General features: G+C 54.3%; 1 protein-coding gene across 1 annotated transcript in view; it reads left to right on the forward strand.

Moving 5' to 3' along the window:
• Window positions 1-17,625, forward strand: part of ABHD16A (abhydrolase domain containing 16A, phospholipase) — a 36,900-nt gene that overhangs the window by 1,384 nt on the left and 17,891 nt on the right. The window contains exons 2-18 of the mRNA XM_069746495.1: window positions 629-685; window positions 808-874; window positions 1,619-1,705; window positions 1,892-1,977; window positions 2,108-2,178; window positions 2,501-2,626; window positions 2,701-2,815; window positions 2,895-2,996; window positions 12,039-12,102; window positions 12,638-12,687; window positions 13,061-13,184; window positions 13,279-13,383; window positions 13,479-13,542; window positions 14,864-14,920; window positions 15,003-15,065; window positions 15,396-15,472; window positions 15,870-15,968. Of these exons, the coding sequence (XP_069602596.1) occupies window positions 629-685; window positions 808-874; window positions 1,619-1,705; window positions 1,892-1,977; window positions 2,108-2,178; window positions 2,501-2,626; window positions 2,701-2,815; window positions 2,895-2,996; window positions 12,039-12,102; window positions 12,638-12,687; window positions 13,061-13,184; window positions 13,279-13,383; window positions 13,479-13,542; window positions 14,864-14,920; window positions 15,003-15,065; window positions 15,396-15,472; window positions 15,870-15,968 (1,414 nt within the window). The remainder of the gene's footprint in view (window positions 1-628; window positions 686-807; window positions 875-1,618; window positions 1,706-1,891; window positions 1,978-2,107; window positions 2,179-2,500; window positions 2,627-2,700; window positions 2,816-2,894; window positions 2,997-12,038; window positions 12,103-12,637; window positions 12,688-13,060; window positions 13,185-13,278; window positions 13,384-13,478; window positions 13,543-14,863; window positions 14,921-15,002; window positions 15,066-15,395; window positions 15,473-15,869; window positions 15,969-17,625) is intronic.

The raw sequence follows: 17,625 nt of genomic DNA on the forward strand, positions 1-17,625 counted from the left end.
TCCAGATAGATGTGTAATACGTGGGGGTCCGACTGCTCCCGTCCGTAGACAGTAGGGTGGTCACACACGGACACCACCGCCCCGGTCACAAGGGGACATGTTCCCGATGCTGATGTGATGGACGATTCCTGCGATTGATGTCGGACGCTTGTCTTCCATCAGGAGCGCGCCGCTCCTCTTCCTCCCGGCTGCCCGGGGGCGGTGCGCTCCTGATGATTGGCGGATCGGATCAGTGACTAAGCTGCCGACCCGGGCTGTGCGCCCTCCGGTGCCGCCGACCCGGGCTGTGCGCCCTCCGGTGCCGCCGACCCGGACAGTGCGCCCTCCGGTGCCGCCATATGTGGCAGCTTTTTCTCTGCGGCATCGGAGGACGCTGGATCCGGCCATCTCCACGTTCTATAGCAGAGAGCTTGTGAGCGCTGCGCCCCATGTCCACCGCTGATGGACTGCAGAGGTGGTCGGTCACTAGTAGTAAACTATAGAGAACTTCTTGAGAAGAGTTTAACAACTTTCAAAGTTGAACTTTGTCAATTTCACCCACATAAGAAGGCGGGATTAACCCCTTTAAGATCTCCGGCCGCCGCCGATGTCATGCATCCCAAAAATTCCTTATTTGTCTATTTTTCAGGCATCGTTTTATCAACCAAAAGCTTTGGAGAAACACACAGACAGCATCCTGGCATGGGTAAGTGCCGTCCCCCCGCAGGGCATAGGGGGGTCCGCAGCTCTGGGGGGCTCAGTGCGGCTTCGTCCGATTTGGTGCCCGGCTGATGTAATGCTTTACCTTGCCGCTGCTCTCTCCCCCAGGTCTCCGTCCTGTGGACCATTTCTTACTATTCCTCGCCCCTTGTTGCCTTCTATATGTACAGAAAAGGTAGGTAGCGCCGGGATCTCCCGGACCCCCGACAATGTCACCTCCAAGGTCATATCTCTGTGGTGGGTTTCTCTTTTTATGGCATCATACACTGTTTTTTTTTTTTTTGCACAATTTTACCAAGTCTGTCCCTAACCTGAATAGCCCTGGACTAAGAGCATCACCTTCACTAATCGCCGCCGGCGCCTTAAGAGATTGGCGCCTTTTGGGCAAAAATGAATTGCTCCAAAATCTGCCGTTGTGAATTATTTTATTTTTTTTACTATAAGGGCGCAGTATAAATCAGAACAAGATGGGAACGCGTTGCTCGGACTGGCCGGCGGCTCTACCCACCCGGCGAGGCTGATGCATAGAAACACATTCTGTAAGGCTTGGGTGGGGAGAGCCGCCGGCCAGTCCGAGCAACACGTTCCCATCTTGTTCTGATTTGTAGCCCCGTCTGCCTGCCTTCTTTTTCCAATCTAAAACAAAGAAATTGTTAAACCTCCCCCCCAATACATTTGGCTTTAAAGGGGTGAGTCACCATGACCGAGGCCTCCAGCCTCACTGTCCTATGGGGGCGCTGTTGAGCTCATGCAGTGCTGCTCTGCCGCCATGTTTGCGCCCGGTCATCCTTGCAGCGTGTCATGGATCTGGCGGATGGAGCGTCCCCGTGTTACGGACGTGCCGTTATTTTCCGACCATAGAATGTTGCGTGGTCCGGACCTGTACGGTCATGGCTGACTCTCTCCTTCTGCTCCGCAGGGTATGTGACTCCGGGCCGCCTGATACCTCTCGCACAGTACGGCCTGACCCTCATGTTCCTGCTGGCGGGAATTGCGTGTTTAAGAGGTGAGACCCTTCTTCTCTAGATGCTGTGGGGTCCTTAGGGTCCGGCACTGCTGGTGGGAGCGAACGTTTACACTGAGCCCTGTAGACAGAACATGACCCTGAGTATCTAGCATGGCGGCATTGTGGGGGGCTGCACGCCCTTTATGGAGGGGTCTTGCTCCTGACTTGTGCGGTTTCTCTCTCCAGGGTTGGGCAGATGGAGCAATCCTCAGTATATCCAGTTTATTAGCATTTTACAGAGAACCAAAATGGATGATTGTCCTGAGAACAAGGTAACGCCGGCTCCGTTATGTGCTGGGGGCGCGGGGGGACCACTCACAATCGGGGGTCTGTCTCACTAGTCTAGGAGGTGTTTTTGTGTCCATTTTACAATCCATCATTTTTTTTTTTCCCAACGCACAGAAAATGTTGTCCAATTTCAACTTTGACTTCCGCAGTTGGCCGGTGGATTTCCGATGGGATGAAGCTAGCAGGTACGTCCCCCAACTAGCAGCAAATAACGGGGGTAATTCCAGGCTCCATAGATGGATATTAATGGATCTTGGAAAAACAAGCAATTTTGCATTTTACTGCTTATTAAAATTTGCAGCCGTTCTTGAGATATTAACGATTTTCTTCTGTTTGCAGCTCGTTGCCTAGGAGACCGACCACCTAGGAAACTAACGGCAACGAGCTGTAAACAAAAGAAAAGTGTTAATATCTCAAGAACGACTGAAAATTTTAATAAGCAGTAAATGGCAAAAGTGCTTGTAGTTCCAGGAACTGTCCGACTGTGTCCTTCTTGTCTCATATTAGCAAAGATCCCAAGAGTTTAGGCCTGGCTGGAGGAGGTGTACCGTTACTTAAGGCCGAGCCCCGGACTCGAGGCGCAGCTGACGGTTTCTTCCAGCGGGTGCAGAAGCTGCCGTGTCAGATCATCAGGTGGGCAACGTCGCAGGTTGTGGCTGTGGGTGGAAAGGCGAGGACTTGTGTAGTAATGTGAGGGTCTCCCGCAGTTACGTTGTGGCGCACTCGTTCGGCAGACGGATGCTGTACCCCGGCTCGGTCTATCTCCTCCAGAAGGCTCTCATGCCCATGTTATTGCAGGGACAGGCTCGTCTGGTAGAGGAGGTGAGTGTTCGGTGTCGGCCGCTGTCCGTACGCCTGTGATGACGGCGGTCCCTCCTCATGTCCGTTCCTTTTCTCCTAGTATAATGGGAAGCGAGCCAAGCTGCTGGCGTGTGACGGAAACGAAATCGACACCATGTTTGTAGATCGTAGGAGCTCCGGAGAACACACCGGGGCAAAGCTGGTGAGAAGCCCATCGTTTCCTTTATCACAATCTACACAACGGCCCTCCAGCAGAGACCGGTCAGCTCTGTGCTCCTCCTGGAAGGTCCCCTCTATAGCTATAGGAAGCCGTCCGAGATGGAGGGGGGGAATCCATTGCCGGTGAGGCTGCTGAGGTGTTGGGGAGGGGGACCATCACTGCCGAGGTGCTGGGGGAGGAGCATTGCTGGGGAGGGGGACCATCACTGCCGAGGTGCTGGGGGAGGAACATTGCTGGGGAGGGGGACCATCACTGCCGAGGTGCTGGGGGAGGAGCATTGCTGGGGAGGGGGACCATCACTGCCGAGGTGCTGGGGGAGGAACATTGCTGGGGAGGGGGACCATCACTGCCGAGGTGCTGGGGAAGGAACATTGCTGGGGAGGGGGACCATCACTGCCGAGGTGCTGGGGGAGGAACATTGCTGGGGAGGGTGACCATCACTGCCGAGGTGCTGGGGGAGGAACATTGCTGGGGAGGGGGACCATCACTGCCGAGGTGCTGGGGAAGGAACATTGCTGGGGAGGGGGACCATCACTGCCGAGGTGCTGGGGAAGGAACATTGCTAGGGAGGGGGACCATCACTGCCGAGGTGCTGGGGGAGGAACATTGCTGGGGAGGGGGACCATCACTGCCGAGGTGCTGGGGAAGGAACATTGCTGGGGAGGGGGACCATCACTGCCGAGGTGCTGGGGGAGGAACATTGCCGTTGAGGCTGCCGAGGTGTTGGGGAGGGGGACTATCACTGCCGAGGTGCTGGGGGAGGAACATTGCTGGGGAGGGGGACCATCACTGCCGAGGTGCTGGGGAAGGAACATTGCTGGGGAGGGGGACCATCACTGCCGAGGTGCTGGTGGAGAAACATTGCTGGGGAGGGGGACCATCACTGCCGAGGTGCTGGGGAAGGAACATTGCTGGGGAGGGGGACCATCACTGCCGAGGTGCTGGGGAAGGAACATTGCTGGGGAGGGGGACCATCACTGCCGAGGTGCTGGGGAAGGAACATTGCTAGGGAGGGGGACCATCACTGCCGAGGTGCTGGGGGAGGAACATTGCTGGGGAGGGGGACCATCACTGCCGAGGTGCTGGGGAAGGAACATTGCTGGGGAGGGGGACCATCACTGCCGAGGTGCTGGAGGAGGAACATTGCTGGGGAGGGGGACCATCACTGCCGAGGTGCTGGTGGAGGAACATTGCTGGGGAGGGGGACCATCACTGCCGAGGTGCTGGGGAAGGAACATTGCTGGGGAGGGGGACCATCACTGCCGAGGTGCTGGTGGAGGAACATTGCTGGGGAGGGGGACCATCACTGCCGAGGTGCTGGGGAAGGAACATTGCTGGGGAGGGGGACCATCACTGCCGAGGTGCTGGGGGAGGAACATTGCCGTTGATGCTGCCGAGGTGTTGGGGAGGGGGACTATCACTGCCGAGGTGCTGGGGGAGGAACATTGCTGGGGAGGGGGACCATCACTGCCGAGGTGCTGGGGAAGGAACATTGCTGGGGAGGGGGACCATCACTGCCGAGGTGCTGGAGGAGGAACATTGCTGGGGAGGGGGACCATCACTGCCGAGGTGCTGGGGAAGGAACATTGCTGGGGAGGGGGACCATCACTGCCGAGGTGCTGGGGAAGGAACATTGCTGGGGAGGGGGACCATCACTGCCGAGGTGCTGGAGGAGGAACATTGCTGGGGAGGGGGACCATCACTGCCGAGGTGCTGGGGAAGGAACATTGCTGGGGAGGGGGACCATCACTGCCGAGGTGCTGGGGAAGGAACCTTGCTGGGGAGGGGGACCATCGGTGCTGGGGAAGGAACATTGCTGGGGAGGGGGACCATCATGTGACGCCCAGGAGACCGGGATACCCAGCACCGGACCAATGGGGTCTGTCTCTTGAGGGGGGTGTCACGGGTGGCTTGACCCGGTGCTGTGGCCTCAGGCAATGCACAGTGTAAGGGGTATCGTGAGGGAACAGGCACTTACTTGATCAGCAGCAGGTTCTCTCAGCGGTGACGATCCCGATCCTGGATAGATGGCTATTATCCAGATGACAGTCTGAGGCACTGAAACGTTTAACCAGTTTACTTCAACATAAAAGGATTTACAACCAGTCCTGTCACCGGAGTCTGCATGGGAACTCTGAGTTACTTTGACCCTGCCGGGGTCTTCGCCTCTTATTGTACGCAATATCTGTGTGGCCCTGCTGCTGTATGTGAACTGGCTGCCGGCCCAATCTGTCCCCTCCGGGTCCTGGTTCGACGGGCAACCCGAGTCCTTTTATCGGCTTACCCCCTCCAGGAGTATCGCTGAACTCTGTGTCTGTTGCTGCGTCCGGCCCTAGTGAAGCTGATATCACCTCACGTTTTTCCGGTTGCTGTATTATATGTAATGAATACAGCCACGGATCCGGTATCCGTCTTTGCGCCTGTTCTGGGTAGTGATTAATGCTACCCGGTTCTCACAATGTCCTTTTTCTCTATCCCTCTTCTCCTCAGGCCGGTGATTTAGGCCTGGTAACAGTCACAGGGCTGTTAGAGATTCAACTGTATGACCTCTCACTATCAGCTCCTTGGCCCAACTGCCATTTCTTCTCTCAGACCAGAATGGATCAAGGGGAGTCTCTGGAGCTCCCCCTTCTGGCCGGAGGTGGTAGTGCAGTCTTGCTATTTTAGTATTTGCATTTACTGTCAGTAACTATTTTTGTGGCAAATACCCCTAGGGGTGCCACAATCACTGCTGAGGTGCTGGGGAAGGAACATTGCTGGGGAGGGGGACCATCACTGCCGAGGTGCTGGGGGAGGAACATTGCTGGGGAGGGGGACCATCACTGCCGAGGTGCTGGGGAAGGAACATTGCTGGGGAGGGGGACCATCACTGCCGAGGTGCTGGAGGAGGAACATTGCTGGGGAGGGGGACCATCACTGCCGAGGTGCTGGGGAAGGAACATTGCTGGGGAGGGGGACCATCACTGCCGAGGTGCTGGGGAAGGAACATTGCTGGGGAGGGGGACCATCACTTCCGAGGTGCTGGGGAAGGAACGTTGCTGGGGAGGGGGACCATCACTACTGACGTGCTGGGGGAGGAACATTGCTGGGGAGGGGGACCATGACTGCTGAGGTGCTGGGGGAGGAACATTGCTGGGGAGGGGGACCATCACTGCTGAGGTGCTGGGGAAGGAACATTGCTGGGGAGGGGGACCATGACTGCTGAGGTGCTGGGGGAGGAACATTTCTGGGGAGGGGGCCCATCACTTCCGAGGTGCTGGGGAAGGAACATTGCTGGGGAGGGGGACCATCACTGCTGAGGTGCTGGGGAAGGAACATTGCTGGGGAGGGGGACCATCACTGCCGAGGTGCTGGGGGAGGAACATTTCTGGGGAGGGGGCCCATCACTTCCGAGGTGCTGGGGAAGGAACATTGCTGGGGAGGGGGACCATCACTGCTGAGGTGCTGGGGAAGGAACATTGCTGGGGAGGGGGACCATCACTGCCGAGGTGCTGGGGGAGGAACATTGCTGGGGAGGGGGACCATCACTGCCGAGGTGCTGGGGGAGGAACATTGCTGGGGAGGGGGACCATCACTGCCGAGGTGCTGGAGGAGGAACATTGCTGGGGAGGGGGACCATCACTGCCGAGGTGCTGGGGAAGGAACATTGCTGGGGAGGGGGACCATCACTGCCGAGGTGCTGGGGAAGGAACATTGCTGGGGAGGGGGACCATCACTGCCGAGGTGCTGGGGAAGGAACATTGCTGGGGAGGGGGACCATCACTGCCGAGGTGCTGGGGAAGGAACATTGCTGGGGAGGGGGACCATCACTGCCGAGGTGCTGGGGGAGGAACATTGCTGGGGAGGGGGACCATCACTGCCGAGGTGCTGGGGAAGGAACCTTGCTGGGGAGGGGGACCATCGGTGCTGGGGAAGGAACATTGCTGGGGAGGGGGACCATCATGTGACGCCCAGGAGACCGGGATACCCAGCACCGGACCAATGGGGTCTGTCTCTTGAGGGGGGTGTCACGGGTGGCTTGACCCGGTGCTGTGGCCTCAGGCAATGCACAGTGTAAGGGGTATCGTGAGGGAACAGGCACTTACTTGATCAGCAGCAGGTTCTCTCAGCGGTGACGATCCCGATCCTGGATAGATGGCTATTATCCAGATGACAGTCTGAGGCACTGAAACGTTTAACCAGTTTACTTCAACATAAAAGGATTTACAACCAGTCCTGTCACCGGAGTCTGCATGGGAACTCTGAGTTACTTTGACCCTGCCGGGGTCTTCGCCTCTTATTGTACGCAATATCTGTGTGGCCCTGCTGCTGTATGTGAACTGGCTGCCGGCCCAATCTGTCCCCTCCGGGTCCTGGTTCGACGGGCAACCCGAGTCCTTTTATCGGCTTACCCCCTCCAGGAGTATCGCTGAACTCTGTGTCTGTTGCTGCGTCCGGCCCTAGTGAAGCTGATATCACCTCACGTTTTTCCGGTTGCTGTATTATATGTAATGAATACAGCCACGGATCCGGTCTCCGTCTTTGCGCCTGTTCTGGGTAGTGATTAATGCTACCCGGTTCTCACAATGTCCTTTTTCTCTATCCCTCTTCTCCTCAGGCCGGTGATTTAGGCCTGGTAACAGTCACAGGGCTGTTAGAGATTCAACTGTATGACCTCTCACTATCAGCTCCTTGGCCCAACTGCCATTTCTTCTCTCAGACCAGAATGGATCAAGGGGAGTCTCTGGAGCTCCCCCTTCTGGCCGGAGGTGGTAGTGCAGTCTTGCTATTTTAGTATTTGCATTTACTGTCAGTAACTATTTTTGTGGCAAATACCCCTAGGGGTGCCACAATCACTGCTGAGGTGCTGGGGAAGGAACATTGCTGGGGAGGGGGACCATCACTGCCGAGGTGCTGGGGGAGGAACATTGCTGGGGAGGGGGACCATCACTGCCGAGGTGCTGGGGAAGGAACATTGCTGGGGAGGGGGACCATCACTGCCGAGGTGCTGGAGGAGGAACATTGCTGGGGAGGGGGACCATCACTGCCGAGGTGCTGGGGAAGGAACATTGCTGGGGAGGGGGACCATCACTGCCGAGGTGCTGGGGAAGGAACATTGCTGGGGAGGGGGACCATCACTTCCGAGGTGCTGGGGAAGGAACGTTGCTGGGGAGGGGGACCATCACTACTGACGTGCTGGGGGAGGAACATTGCTGGGGAGGGGGACCATGACTGCTGAGGTGCTGGGGGAGGAACATTGCTGGGGAGGGGGACCATCACTGCTGAGGTGCTGGGGAAGGAACATTGCTGGGGAGGGGGACCATGACTGCTGAGGTGCTGGGGGAGGAACATTTCTGGGGAGGGGGCCCATCACTTCCGAGGTGCTGGGGAAGGAACATTGCTGGGGAGGGGGACCATCACTGCTGAGGTGCTGGGGAAGGAACATTGCTGGGGAGGGGGACCATCACTGCCGAGGTGCTGGGGGAGGAACATTTCTGGGGAGGGGGCCCATCACTTCCGAGGTGCTGGGGAAGGAACATTGCTGGGGAGGGGGACCATCACTGCTGAGGTGCTGGGGAAGGAACATTGCTGGGGAGGGGGACCATCACTGCCGAGGTGCTGGGGGAGGAACATTGCTGGGGAGGGGGACCATCACTGCCGAGGTGCTGGGGGAGGAACATTGCTGGGGAGGGGGACCATCACTGCCGAGGTGCTGGAGGAGGAACATTGCTGGGGAGGGGGACCATCACTGCCGAGGTGCTGGGGAAGGAACATTGCTGGGGAGGGGGACCATCACTGCCGAGGTGCTGGGGAAGGAACATTGCTGGGGAGGGGGACCATCACTGCCGAGGTGCTGGGGAAGGAACATTGCTGGGGAGGGGGACCATCACTGCCGAGGTGCTGGGGAAGGAACATTGCTGGGGAGGGGGACCATCACTGCCGAGGTGCTGGGGGAGGAACATTGCTGGGGAGGGGGACCATCACTGCCGAGGTGCTGGGGAAGGAACATTGCTGGGGAGGGGGACCATCACTGCCGAGGTGCTGGAGGAGGAACATTGCTGGGGAGGGGGACCATCACTTCCGAGGTGCTGGGGGAGAAACATTGCTGGGGAGGGGGACCATCACTGCCGAGGTGCTGGGGAAGGAACATTGCTGGGGAGGGGGACCATCACTACTGACGTGCTGGGGAAGGAACATTGCTGGGGAGGGGGACCATCACTTCCGAGGTGCTGGGGGAGAAACATTGCTGGGGAGGGGGACCATCACTGCCGAGGTGCTGGGGAAGGAACATTGCTGGGGAGGGGGACCATCACTACTGACGTGCTGGGGAAGGAACATTGCTGGGGAGGGGGACCATCACTGCCGAGGTGCTGGGGAAGGAACATTGCCGGTGAGGCTGCCAAGGTGCCGGGGAGGGGGACCATCACTGCTGAGGTGCTGGGGGAGGAACATTGCTGGGGAGGGGGACCATCACTTCCGAGGTGCTGGGGGAGGAACATTGCTGGGGAGGGGGACCATCACTTCCGAGGTGCTGGGGGAGGAACATTGCTGGGGAGGGGGACCATCACTTCCGAGGTGCTGGGGGAGGAACATTGCTGGGGAGGGGGACCATCACTTCCGAGGTGCTGGGGGAGGAACATTGCTGGGGAGGGGGACCATCACTGCCGAGGTGCTGGGGGAGGAACATTGCTGGGGAGGGGGACCATCACTGCCGAGGTGCTGGGGAAGGAACATTGCTGGGGAGGGGGACCATCACTGCCGAGGTGCTGGGGAAGGAACATTGCTGGGGAGGGGGACCATCACTGCTGAGGTGCTGGGGGAGGAACATTGCCAGTGAAGCTGCCGAGGTACTGCTCGAGGAACATTGCTGAGGAAGGGGGCCATTGCCAGCGAAGGTTGCCAGGGGCTGAACCAGAACCATAGACATGATATCCCCTCTTTTTTGGCAAAGGCATCACTAGACAGAAGGGAGAACACCTCGCGTGCAGAGTCGGGCAGGCGCCATATTTCGTGGCTGGTGGCACAGAAGAGCAGTTAGTGAAGCACACGGTGGTGGCGCTGGTCTGTCGCGGAGGATCGGTGCACGACCCGGGGTCCGACCCGCCACTTGTAGTCTCATTTACATAAATATAGCTTTTCTTTGCTCCAAAAATGAGTTTCCAGCCAGGAAGGTGAATGGACGTTACTTTTACCCAAATCGGCGCTGTAACAGTCTCCTCTCCCGACAGCTTCGCCCTTCATTTAGTGAGTGGGTGACGGCGTCCGGTGTGGAGGGTCTCTGTGACCGTTGCTGCCGGTCACGCTGCCTCTATATGAGCGCACATTTCTGTCCTCCACATCACAGTTGTGCTGAACATTATTGGCGCCATGGAAGCACCGTATATGTGACGGACGCGGGTACAGACCTCCTTCCCGAGTCCGCGCTCTTTGGACAATTTTGCAAAACTCGTACAGACTTTAATTCCTGCATTACTCGGCGCTGGTGGGACTACAACTTCCAGCATACGCACGATAGGAGCGTTAGTTCTGCGGCAGCTGGAGGACAGTACCTTACCGGTATCTGCCATACGCTGTGTATTGGTGACTGGCGCCCGATGTCACTGCACCACCTGGCGATCAGTGCCTGGCTCAGCAGGACATGGACGGGGGCTGCACTCGCCGGCAGGGACGGCGTCGTCTCTCTGCTCCATGTCACATACAGAGGCAGCGCCGCCCTCCGTACCGCCGGGGTTACAGGAATCGGGAAGGTCCCGTCTAATCTTTATTACTGTACTGCTAACATCAGGTAATAAAGATTAGGAGCGACTTTTCCCATTCACCCTGTGGTACCTGAGCTGGGTGCGGAAATTGCTCTGAATTGCCCATTTGTAGTCTCAAAGGGCCGCAAAGCAGCCCCGCAACGTATGGAGCCTCCACCATGTGTCACTGTAGGTGGGGGGCACTTTCCTTTCATAGGTTTCACTTCGTCATTCATAGACTTGACTTTAGTTTGCATTGTACAGAGCTGTCAGTTGGTTTCATCAGTTGTCTACAGGAATCTGACAGAGGGAGAGGGCTCCTCCAGTCAACCCAATGCTATCAACTTAGTGCGACCGTAGGGGGCTGAGGGGTTTCTACCACATACTGTAGCCTATCGGATCCTACCGCGGAGGCGCCTGATAGGATAAGGATAATGCCCTGTAGTACTACGTATGTAGCACAGTGTTTTACCTATCCCATCGTATGATCACATGTTCAACTAGTTAGTGGTAGTACCAACTTTTGTAGGGTTTCTCATATTTAGTTTTTTTTTTGTTTTCTTTCTATTGTTTACTGGAAAGTTTTGAGTGTTCCCTGAGTAGAAACTTCTTGATATCCACTTGAATTTTCGCTTACAGGATGCCAAAGTGTTTGGACTTTATCTTGTACCCTCTAGACTGCTTGTGCTTGGTGATAATAGCATACCCTCTAGACTGCTTGTGCTTGGTGATAATAGCATACCCTCTAGACTGCTTGTGCTTGGTGATAATAGCATACCCTCTAGACTGCTTGTGCTTGGTGATAATAGCATACCCTCTAGACTGCTTGTGCTTGGTGATAATAGCATACCCTCTAGACTGCTTGTGCTTGGTGATAATAGCATACCCTCTAGACTGCTTGTGCTTGGTGATAATGGCATACCCTCTAGACTGCTTGTGCTTGGTGATAGCATACCCTCTAGACTGCTTGTGCTTGGTGATAATAGCATGTGTGGAAAAAGCTTATGTCGATTTGGGGGGTGGGGGGAGTTATGGCTCTGGGAGTAAAGGGGGGGGGGGGGGGGAAGAAAGGTTAAAAAATAGAAATCTGAAAAATCTCCCAACTGTAAGGTCGTTATCCACACTGCATTGTTTTCCATTGCGCCCCTTTTCCTGCTGAGCTTTGTGTTTCTGCAGATATTTCCCGTGTTGTACTGAATACTCCGCGGTGCCAGTAACGTGGACCACGGCTTCAGATCTCCCGCTCCGCCTCTAGTCCTCGGCTCCTGCATAGAGAGTCATGTGTGTCGTATCTTTCTCCGGACAGGTCATCTGCTGCGAGGGCAACGCCGGATTCTACGAGGTCGGCTGCATTTCCACTCCTCTCGATGGTCAGTAAACGCTTCCTCCACGCGTCCTCCTCTGTTCTTCACATCTATTCGTCTGCGTCCAATTGAGGATTTGTAAAGTGCACGCTCCGCAATTCTGAGTTTTGGTTAAAAAAAAAAAAAAAAAATTTTCCCGCACCTCAGAAGCGCTATTCTATCATTGGTGGGAGCAGGCAGAATCGGGGGAGCGGATGAGCTGCTCTCTGTAGGGCTCCTGCTCGTTCAGCGGACGGCTATCCCTTTCTAGTACATGTATGCTCCGCTGGGGAGAGGGGAGGACGCCCCTTCCACTTCAGGCAGCTGCTTATCTCCTCTCCGGACACAAGGATCAGACATGTTCAAAATGAGCTACCCGATCCTTCAGGAGATTCCATGAGGCCAGTCACACCAGGATCGGACACCATGGATGCCTACGGGCAGCTAAGAATGACTGTCTAGGCTCTGAGGGAGTAACACTAAAGTTGCTGTATTTGGCTTATTACTTTTTTTGTGTGTGTTTTGGTCCATTGTTTAATTTTCCCTTTATTTTGTGTTGCAGCTGGTTACTCCGTCCTCGGCTGGAATCATCCTGGATTTGCCGGCAGTACGGTAAGCTGCGGGTCAGTGGTTCGGGCAATGTTTGCTACTTTCTCCATGAACTGTTGGGGGCTTGTATAGGATCTGCTCTCCAGCGCCCGGCAGCGGCCACTACACAGCTCTGATCAATGCAGCCGGCAGAGGTGCTTCCATCTAACAGATGATGGTGGCGGACCCTCGCCGATCTTAAATCGATGACCTGTCCTCTGGAGTATGTTCTGGACGGACACCCCCTTTAATAAGTTGCCATAAACCTGAATTTCAGTCACACCTTCCTGTCCGGGACGAGCCCCCAATTAGAACCTCGAAAAGGGGCTCTCGCAACCGGCCTGTGATTTGGAAATCTGTGAAATGCCTCCTATAAGACTTGTTTTTTTCTCCTCAGGGAGTGCCTTTTCCTCAGAATGAAGCGAACGCCATGGACGCCGTGGTGCAGTACGCCGTGTACCAGCTCGGCTTCAAGCTGCAAGACATCATTGTGTACGCCTGGTCCATTGGGGGCTTCACAGGTGCGAGAGGGGGGCGCCAGCACATAGAACAGACATGTTATGAAGGAGGCGGCGTATATCGGACACATAAACACGAAGTGATTGTCTGTTACAGCCACGTGGGCCGCCATGTCCTATCCCGACATCAGCGCCGTCGTCCTCGATGCCTCCTTCGATGACATCGTCCCTCTTGCCTTGAAAGTGATGCCCGAAAGTTGGAGTAAGAAATATTTCCTACATCTGTATGACGTGTTCACACTAGGATCCATTCTGTGTGAGATTAATCCTCGCCCTTTTTTTTTTTTTCCTGAACAGGAGGACTGGTGACCAGAACTGTCCGAAAGTATCTAAACCTCAATAACGCGGAGCAGCTCTGCAGGTAACCGGCCAGATCTTCTGTACCAGGAGGAGGTGCGATACCTGACCGTAGTGCAGGCGTTCGCCCCCGAGGCGGCAGCGAGCGACATAAGGTATAAGGCTATGTGCACACGTTCAGGATTTCTTGCAGAAATTTCCTGACAAAAAACGGACATTTCTGCCAGAAATCCGCATGCGTGTTTTTTTTTTTGTTTTTTTTTGCGCGTTTTTTTACGCGTTTTTTTTCGGAGCTTTCCCAATGCATTAAATGGCGGGAAAAACACGAAAAATCTGCAAAATTAATGAACATACTGTGTTTTTTTTATTTTTTTTTACCGCAATGCATTTTTTCGTGGAAAAAAACACATCATGTGCACAAATTGAGGAATGCATTCTAAATGATAGGATGCATATGTCTGCGTTTTTTAATGCGTTTTTATCGCGTTTTTTGTAGCAAAAAAAACCGCGAAAAATCTTGAACATGTGCACACAGCCTAAAGGTTACATTCTCCGTAAAGGGTACAACCTAAATAGTTGGTGTATAATCGCTCGCTTCAGCTGTAGAGCCCATGGAGTCATTGGTTAGAAAATGTTGTCCTGGATTTAAGGAAAAAATAAGTCTGCTTTATTCCAAAAACTAATGGGATGTGATCATGAAGCTCAGCCCCATTCCATGGGAGTGGAGACCAACGAGACACCATGCTGCTCCTTTTAAATTTGCTGCCCATCTTAGTACATGATGGTGTATCGCTAAGATATGTTAAAACGCATTGGGGCTGTGCGCGGTTGGGCTGGGGCTGTGCGCGGTTGGGCTGGGGCTGTGCGCGGTTGGGTTGGGGCTGTGCGCGGTTGGGCTGGGGCTGTGCGCGGTTGGGTTGGGGCTGTGCGCGGTTGGGTTGGGGCTGTGCGCGGTTGGGTTGGGGCTGTGCGCGGTTGGGTTGGGGCTGTGCGCGGTTGGGTTGGGGCTGTGCGCGGTTGGGTTGGGGCTGTGCGCGGTTGGGTTGGGGCTGTGCGCGGTTGGGTTGGGGCTGTGCGCGGTTGGGTTGGGGCTGTGCGCGGTTGGGCTGGGGCCGGTCGCGGTTACTCTGTGACATTCCAGGTCGCCCCTTTTGCAGCTTGGATCTATAATGGTGAGCAGGGCCTTCAGTCTCTGGATCAGTGGGACTCTGCATAACCCAGAAATGTCATCACTGACTAGGATGGGAATAGCCCTGTAAATCATGTAAAGGAACAGATCTAGTTTTTCCTCATTCTCTCTTTTTGACCTATTGCTGATTTGTGGTCGCGCCCTCTGTGGGTCTGAGGCTCCTAGCTAACAAAAAAAAAATCTCTGTTTTTCCAAGGTATCAGGGTCCTGTATTACTAATAAGAAGAACAAAGGATGAAATCATTACAACCACGTAAGTCTATGGGATCGGGTTGTAATAAGGGCTTGACATAAACATGGCCGTCTTCATTGGTCCTTTCTTTTTATTTTTGCAGAAACCCAGAGGACGTCGCATCAAACCGAGGCAACGATCTCCTCCTCATCGTCCTGCAGCAGCGGTGAGTGTTAGGATAGGTGATCACGTTATATGGCTGGGACCCCGGACCCCCAAGACCCCAGTCAGGACGAACATGGAAGGAGCGGCCTATAGGACTGATGATGATGACGGCTGAGCAGGACACTCTGCTTCTTCTCATCAGCCCATAGACGCCACATGCTGAACCTCTCCGCCATTCAGTGTCGGGGCTGGGACCCCTGTTCTAGTGATGAATGGGACCCCCAGAGACGTTTAGCTCCTATTCTGTAGGTGATAAATGTCCATCTGGGGTTAAGACATATCGCATAGTCGATGACCAGGGTTTTTGTTTGTTTTGTTTTTTTTCCTGCAGTTTCCCAAATGTGATGACAGAAGATGGCCGGCATGCGGTGAGAGTGTGGCTGTCCACCTCCACTCCAGAGGATGCGGGTGAGCCCCTCCTATAATGTCCCGGTGTGATCTCTCGTGCCTGGATCCTCGCTACATGCTTCCTATACTTTTTGTGCTTAAAAATAACTTGGAAAAGTAGAGTGTGAACCAATAGACTTTCTACTGAGACCAAACACTGCTGTTGCGCGGCTGTTCGGCTGCTGTTGCGCGGCTGTTCGGCTGCTGTTGCGCGGCTGTTCGGCTGCTGTTGCGCGGCTGTTCGGCTGCTGTTGCGCGGCTGTTCGGCTGCTGTTGCGCGGCTGTTCGGCTGCTGTTGCGCTTCTGCACAGTATTTTGAGCAATCACTGGTGATCTCAGGATCTGGAGCAATACTATTTACAGGAGGCTTTGTAAAGGTTTAGTTCTACTTTGTTTTTCTTTGTCCTATGTTATGCAGATTCTGTACTGAGTCAGTATGGGGTAGAGGAGGACTGGTGTCTGTCTGTCCTAAAGTCCTATAAAGCAGAGAACTTGGAACAATATCCGTGGAGTGTAGGTAAGTGCTGCAACCATCCTGACACCTGGCGAGGAAGGCTGATTGGAGACAGGAGAGAATTGACTCGGCTTTTTTTTTTTTATATTCGAGGAACGTTTGCTCATATTGGGTAGTTGCACTGTGAGCAGTTTTCCCAACTAAATCCGTGAATATTGGTTCAAGTCTGCTAAAGAGGTGAAAAAAGAAGTAAAAAATAAATAAAAAAAATAAAATAAAGTTTGTATCGTCCTACTTTTCCCTAACCAAAAGGAAAAAAAAATTGTCCCATGTGTAAAAGTTTGATCTATAAAAATAAGATTAGTAAATAACAAAAAAATAAAAAAAAGACAGGGGGGGGGGGGTTAAGAAAAAAGCTGTCCCACAGCCCCATCGATAGAAAAATTAACAAAACCTCAAGTTTGGGATTGCCGTAATACTGACTCTGAATAATCGTGTTGTCGGGCCATTTTTTTTCCCACCATAAAAACAAAAGCCATTAAAAACAATATTTAAACTGTGGATTTTTCACCCTATTTGGAATATTTTTATTTTTCCGTTTTTTTTTATCACACTATGGTGCAGTGAGTGGGGTCATTCACAGCTAATAACTCATTATTCTCATTATTCGTTGTGAATGACCCCACTCACTGCACCACATACAACTTGTCCCACAAAAATACAAGTCCTTATACTTGGAGCGGTGGAGTCTGTAAGCCGGACCCCCGACTCCTCAATTTCCATGACTCCACCAAAGGGACACAGAATCTGACTCTGCGACTGACTCCACAGCCCTCCTTATCCTGCAATGGAGGGGGGAGTTGTGGCTCATAGAACAAAAGGAGGACAAAATAGTGCAAAAATGAAAATTTGCCTGTTTGGGAAGGGGTAACTGAAGCTACACCTGTATCCCCGCAGTTCTGCCGAGCCCTATAGGGTGTGAGGAGTCTGGTCCGTGTAGTGCGGCTGTATGTACGGCAGACATTACCTATAGGGTGTGAGGAGTCTGGTCCGTGTAGTGCGGCTGTATGTATGGCAGACATTACCTATAGGGTGTGAGGAGTCTGGTCCGTGTAGTGCGGCTGTATGTATGGCAGACATTACCTATAGGGTGTGAGGAGTCTGGTCCGTGTAGTGCGGCTGTATGTACGGCAGACATTACCTATAGGGTGTGAGGAGTCTGGTCCGTGTAGTGCGGCTGTATGTATGGCAGACATTACCTATAGGGTGTGAGGAGTCTGGTCCGTGTAGTGCGGCTGTATGTACGGCAGACATTACCTATAGGGTGTGAGGAGTCTGGTCCGTGTAGTTCGCCTGTATCTACGGCAGACATTACCTATAGGGTGTGAGGAGTCTGGTCCGTGTAGTGCGGCTGTATGTACGGCAGACATTACCTATAGGGTGTGAGGAGTCTGGTCCGTGTAGTGCGGCTGTATGTACGGCAGACATTACCTATAGGGTGTGAGGAGTCTGGTCCGTGTAGTGCGGCTGTATGTACGGCAGACATTACCTATAGGGTGTGAGGAGTCTGGTCCGTGTATGTATGGCAGACATTACCTATAGGGTGTGAGGAGTCTGGTCCGTGTAGTGCGGCTGTATGTACGGCAGACATTACCTATAGGGTGTGAGGAGTCTGGTCCGTGTAGTGCGGCTGTATGTACGGCAGGCATTACCTATAGGG

This window comes from Ranitomeya imitator, chromosome 2 (genome assembly GCF_032444005.1).
Source record: "Ranitomeya imitator isolate aRanImi1 chromosome 2, aRanImi1.pri, whole genome shotgun sequence".
In the NCBI taxonomy this organism is placed as follows: domain Eukaryota; kingdom Metazoa; phylum Chordata; class Amphibia; order Anura; family Dendrobatidae; genus Ranitomeya; species Ranitomeya imitator.